General features: G+C 29.5%; 1 protein-coding gene across 1 annotated transcript; it reads left to right on the top strand.

Moving 5' to 3' along the window:
* The first annotated feature begins 1,395 nt into the window (after positions 1–1,395).
* Positions 1,396–4,120, top strand: LOC108687918 (ankyrin-3). The gene is made up of 8 exons (XM_018193961.1): positions 1,396–1,500; positions 1,897–2,005; positions 2,223–2,381; positions 2,468–2,665; positions 2,732–3,092; positions 3,175–3,432; positions 3,513–3,790; positions 3,866–4,120. Exons 2-8 carry the CDS (start codon positions 1,937–1,939, stop codon positions 4,118–4,120), a joined length of 1,578 nt encoding a protein of 525 aa, XP_018049450.1. The 5' UTR covers positions 1,396–1,500; positions 1,897–1,936.
* Positions 4,121–5,977: the final 1,857 nt, after the last annotated feature.

Here is a 5,977-nt window from a genome sequence, read left to right as displayed (position 1 = left end):
TATATATATATATATATATATATATACATAATTATATATAGCCGTCAAACTGTCACATGTGCTGTGTGAGTATTTATTTATGCAGCATTTATATAAAAAAGAATTTAATAATAAATTATCAAAATATTTATGTTAATATCAACTATTAATAAATTTTTATTAATTGTCGATAATGTTATCATTCTTCAATTATCCGTGAGCCTCTATTGATAATCACGAAAGTTTGTCCAAAGCCGATACGGTCTTTAATAGTATCTCAGTGATACAGTGCATTAATTCGTTGGGTCATAGTAGCGACTCGAATCAAAAATACGAAAATGCAGTACTAAAAAATTCTAAAAAAATTTTTAAAGTTCTATGAAAAGAAAATTAATGATTTTTGTCTCTTGCAGTTTTTCTATAAGGTTGATAGTATTTGAGTAAAAAATAAACGTCGATAAGTCGGACCGCTATTTTAACTCAGCGAATTAATGTTGCAGTGTACACGAAAAAGATCGGGACACAGTATAAATAAGAATATATATAAGAATATTATGGATGTCCACGCTCAGATTTCTCTCTATATACATACAATTTAATTTGATTTGATACAATTTAATTTGATTTGAAGATATTAAAACTTTTTTAATGTTGTGTTCGTCATTTAAATTTTTTACTTAGATATTATTCTTGTACTTCTTAACGATGAGATATTATTAAAGACCGTCAATTCTGGGCAAATTTTTGGTGGTATAAAAAGGGCTCCAAGGGCCCGGAAGTAATTGAAGAAAGCTGACATTATCGACAATTGATACAAATTTATTATTATTAATATAAATATTTGGCTTATACATTATTAAATTCATGATTTTTTATTACATAAATGTTCCATAAATAAATATGCATACTTGTAAAATTATAATATTCTATATATTGCAAGAAAATTACAATTTTTTCTCTGCGTTTATCATTTCTGTTAATAATCAAACTTTCACGATACTGATACTCATAATTTTATAGAAAAATCAAGTATTATTGAGTTATAAATGCATAATCATGTTTATTAAACTAATAAATCATAAAATTAATACAATATTATCAATTTTTAACTCTTAATCATTTTAATATTCACAAGGCTGCAAACACCGTAAGGGTGTCAATCTTTAATAGTATCTCGTCGATGTTCTTAATAATCCTAGATTATCCTATTAAATGCCGATGATCACATATATCGTATGACAAACGCAAATCTAAATTCCTCATGATATCCATATGATATCCGTAAATACACGAGGTAGGCGGCATCTCGTATGGACTCATCGCACAGGTAAGAAACGCTTTTATCATCTGAGCCGAACCGGACGATGCTAGGAATGGCGCCAATGCGCCGCCATTTTCATGAAACTTTACCGTGACCGTAAATCGCGGAGACTGTGACGGGGAAGAATTCCAGCGGACATCGCACGCTCATCGGTGGATCATCGGAAAAATCGCGAGAACAGCGAGAATAATGTACTGGTCGTAAGTATGACATCCTGTTCCGATTCGTTGGTCTACTAGTTTTTTTTTCGGGCACGTAACACAGGGCCTATGGCATGGGACTTCCGTTCGATGAAACAGGAACAGGAAGTTCCTCGCGACCCCGAGACGGCGAAATAAAAACATCCTGTAGCGATGCAAAAATTTCGAGGAATAAACGCACCACGCGCACGTGACACACCGCGAGGAGCAAATCGAATGTATTCGGCCGCACGTGTTTCTTCGTCGGCGAGCTCGTTATTTTTACGGCCTACTTTCGGATTCAGCTGACCCAAGGTCGAACGACAGCGATTAATGTTCGAAAATTAGTCACTCAGTTCGATTCCCATCAGAAAAATCTACACTGATTGTGACAAGTTATGGATAATATAATTTTAGAACCTGCTTGCATGAAGGTGATTGAGCTGGATAATCAAGAATGCAATCTATGCAGGAAAGCATATGTACCAACGATATTGAGAGTTTGGACACGGATACTCTCATACCAGTAAGCATTTTTTTTTTATATTGAAGATGTACAAAGAATATACTATCTGATTTTACATGAAGCTATTGTTAATAATCTGATTTACACTGTACACTTAATCTATGATCTATACAATAAGCGTCTTCGTTTAATCTATAAGTTAAACAAGAATTGCCTATTGTATAGGTCACAGATTATAATCGTAGCCATTATCTAATGGTCATGCTATTGTCATTAGGTGGAACTTTTGGCTTGCGATGTCTCTTCTCATTCGAGATCACAGGATGCCTCGACTATGGTGGAACTTGGTAAACAGCTTCTACATAGTGCTAAAAATGGTGACACTGAAGCTGTTCGTGAGCTCATGTGTAGGGGCGCACCGTTTACCACAGATTGGGTATGTGCTTTAGCATCTAAAAACTGTTTGTATTCTTTATAAATTTTATCTATAACAATAGGCATACAATATATATTGTCTTTTAGCTTGGTACAAGTGCGCTCCATCTCGCCGCACAGAACAATCACATAGATACTGCTGATGTTTTACTTAGAGCAGGAATATCAAGGGATGCTAGGACAAAAGTCGATAGAACTCCCTTACACATGGCAGCATATGAAGGTCATCATCAGATGGTACAGTTGCTGCTTAACTATGGAGCAGACGTCAATAGCAGAGATATGGTACAATATCAAAATATCATTTATTAACTTCTAACACCAGATAATTAACATGAAAAATGATTTTAGTTAAAAATGACTCCGTTGCATTGGGCAGTAGAACGTGAACATATAGATGTGATGCACATTTTACTAGATCATGGAGCTGATACGAGTGCAACTAGTAAATTTGAAAAAACTCCAGTCAGTCTTGCATTGGAGCACGATAGGCTAGACTTTGTGGATATATTACAACAAGAACGAGAGCTAATAGGTATTCAAGCTCATCAACAGAATCAGGCTAATTCTGTAGAATTGGAAGTAGCCACGAATAATTTAGTACAATTAGAAGCTGTCAATAATAGCAAAAGTTCGATAATACAAGAAGAGGAACAAAAATTTGGAATAACACAGCAGCAACAATCTCCACGTAAACGTAAACTTTCTCAAGGTAAATGCCAATATATTTTTTCATGTAAATATTTATTTATAAATGCTTTTTTCTATTTCGAATTCTATTTTATAATTTCTAGCGCAAATTGAGAAAAAACAAAAAATGATCTTTCAACAAATTTCTGTATCACCAAATAATACAGATGGCGAACAAGAAAAAGATGTAAAAATAATTAATGCGAATAATATTATGAATAATAAGAAACATAAAGATATCTTATCGATAGGCAAACAGTTTAGGTTATTAGAAACACATGGAATCAGAATGATACCTGTAGATGATGAATCATCTATTGTAGAAAAGGCAATGGAAAGTGGGAGAACAGTAGTTTTAACAGGTTTGCTTTTGTGTACATTTGAAATTATTTAAAAACTTATATCAGAATATAATGTTCTAAAATGATTTATGCGATTACAGAAGCCGGAAAAATTGCTTTGAATTTGACAAAAGGTTCGCCAATTAAACGCCTTCAAGTTGCTTCGCGGAAAGGACCATCAAAGAAAGTTATAGCAATTAGAGCAGACCAAATTCAATCAAAAATTTTAAATCCAAATTCTAATACATCTACGTCACGGAGTCCAAATATTTTGAAAAAAGCTGATAACAAACCAATGAAATTATTGGTCACAACAGTTCCTAACACTTCAACAGCATCTACTGTCACTGAAATCAAGAATTCTATCTCGACAAAAGAAGTAAGATTATTTATATATTTCAGATATAAAATACAAATTAACAATAGATAATAAATAAATATTTTTATATTTCAGAAAATTGTGTATGCTCCGTCAAAGATCGTGGAATCAACAGTTTCACAATTAGATGATGATATAGAAAAAATTATTGAAGAAGACAATCCAGAAAACAGGGAACCAGTAACAGATATAGCAGTACTGAATAGACAATTAGCAGAAGCGCGAAGACAAGCCGCCGAGTATCGTAAGCAATTACAAGAAAAAGAGAAGGAAGCGGAAATATATAAACAGCAACTCAAGAACATCACAGCGCAAATAGCATCTAAGTAGTTTTGTACAAATATAGATTTCATATTCGGTTTCACAATTTGCAAATCGGATTTCTCTTTTTATATTAAAAAACTTTATAATTTTGTTTTTTTTACATCATGTATTTTTACAACATATTATCAAGTAAGTGATTTAAAATCCTCTCAATCCTCTTTTTGTATATGAATTTTGTTTCTACGGATATTAGATAACAATTTTCATTATTAAACAGTTTTGTAAAAAATATCTATAAGAAACTGGCAATTTCATACATACTTATAAAATACTTCTCAATATTTACATAAACTTATTTCCTATTTTATAGTATGCATGAGTTCTACTTTTATTATGTGCAAATATTAAAAAAAAAAATATATATATATATAAAATAAGTACTTTAATAAAATATTGATAACAAATTATGGCCAGATACATGAAATTGAATGTAAATATATATAAATCCTTTTGCTTTCCACATAATGTATTATTAAATTTAATTTATTCATGTTTTTCAGATAGATCATACTTGTATAGAATGAGACACTTTGTAACGTAAATTATCTTGTTATTTAAAAAGACATTTTTAATAAATTCTGCTTAATTTTGAGAGAGACATTTTATAAACAGGCAATGAAAGAAAATTATTTTCAATGTGAGTATAAGAAATTGTTATAACAACAAATGAATTTGTTATATAATAAATCTTCAAAATATTTTGACTTTCTAAAATAATGATAGTTAATAATAAATTTATTAGAATTTGGATTAGAATATGGATTTATTGAGATTTAAATTAGGATAGATTTAAATTATTTTAATACTGTAACTTTTTCTTGTCCCACTATTTTCCATTTAATATAAGAAAGATAATCTAATTTTATACATCAAATTAATGTGTCTCACTCTATATGGGCTTTAATCATAATTTCCTAAACAGATGAATGTTCATTCTTATTCTAAACTTTTATATTTTATAAATAATTATTAATAAGGAGAGATGCAAAATTGGATTGTAAATTATCAGATATCACATATCCGAAAAGAATGACATTGGATGAATAATAATATCTTTAAATCAAATAATTTCTTTAAATCAAATTTTTATTTAATTTCAAAAAATAATATTTAAATCAAATGATATAAAATTTCAATCGGATATGTTCCCGGATATTAATGATATCTGATTATCCAGTAAAAAAGTGTCGGATAATATCGGATATCCGGTGTATTTTTATTAATAAAATTAATTCTCAAATGATTGAGAAGAATAATTGATTTATTTAAGAAAATGATAAAATTTTGATAACTTATGTTAAAAATCATAATTCAATTCAATACATATTTTATTCTAATTCATCTGTACAGGATATAAAAATGTTTGCAAAAATTTCTAAAATATAAATATAAGTTTTTTGCTTCCTTTTTGTAATAAGTGTACATATAAATTAATTTTTTGCGTAAAAATTATAGACAATTATTTTTCTTTGATTTATAATATTGTTTGAATAAAAATGTTGAGTTAGATACTCTCTAACATTTGATATTCTTTGTTCGATATGTTAGTCATTTTTTGGTGCATTAATTAAATAGAAAAAAATATGCAGCACAAAGATTATAGTGTCGTTAAAGTTTACATGAGCCATTTAGAATTTTATACATATTATACCTTTTCATATCTTTACCATAAATTATGTTTCTACATAATTTAGGAGTTGTTACAGATTGTCAGACATCGAGATAAAAAGTATAAAATATCTTTGAAATTGTTGAATCAAATATGAAGTCTATGTACAATGAATTTTCTAGAATTATGACGAACATCAGGATATTGTATATTGTATACTGAACATATGAATTCGCTTGCGCTTGTAAATAGAA

The sequence above is a fragment of the Atta colombica genome, unplaced genomic scaffold, assembly GCF_001594045.1.
Source record: "Atta colombica isolate Treedump-2 unplaced genomic scaffold, Acol1.0 scaffold220, whole genome shotgun sequence".
Lineage (NCBI taxonomy): Eukaryota > Metazoa > Arthropoda > Insecta > Hymenoptera > Formicidae > Atta > Atta colombica.
Note: the sequence above shows the minus strand (reverse complement) of the source record. Positions and strands in the feature narration are given on the sequence as shown.

What these genes read in the sequence shown, in the direction of transcription:
- LOC108687918 (XM_018193961.1), top strand. Translation starts at nt 1,937, where the DNA reads ATGCAATCTATGCAGGAAAGCATATGTACCAACGATATTGAGAGTTTG. An exon ending in CACCGTTTACCACAGATTGG is followed by an intron (nt 2,382 to 2,467) that starts GTATGTGCTTTA and finishes ATTGTCTTTTAG; the next exon opens with CTTGGTACAAGTGCGCTCCA. An exon ending in GAGAACAGTAGTTTTAACAG is followed by an intron (nt 3,433 to 3,512) that starts GTTTGCTTTTGT and finishes ATGCGATTACAG; the next exon opens with AAGCCGGAAAAATTGCTTTG.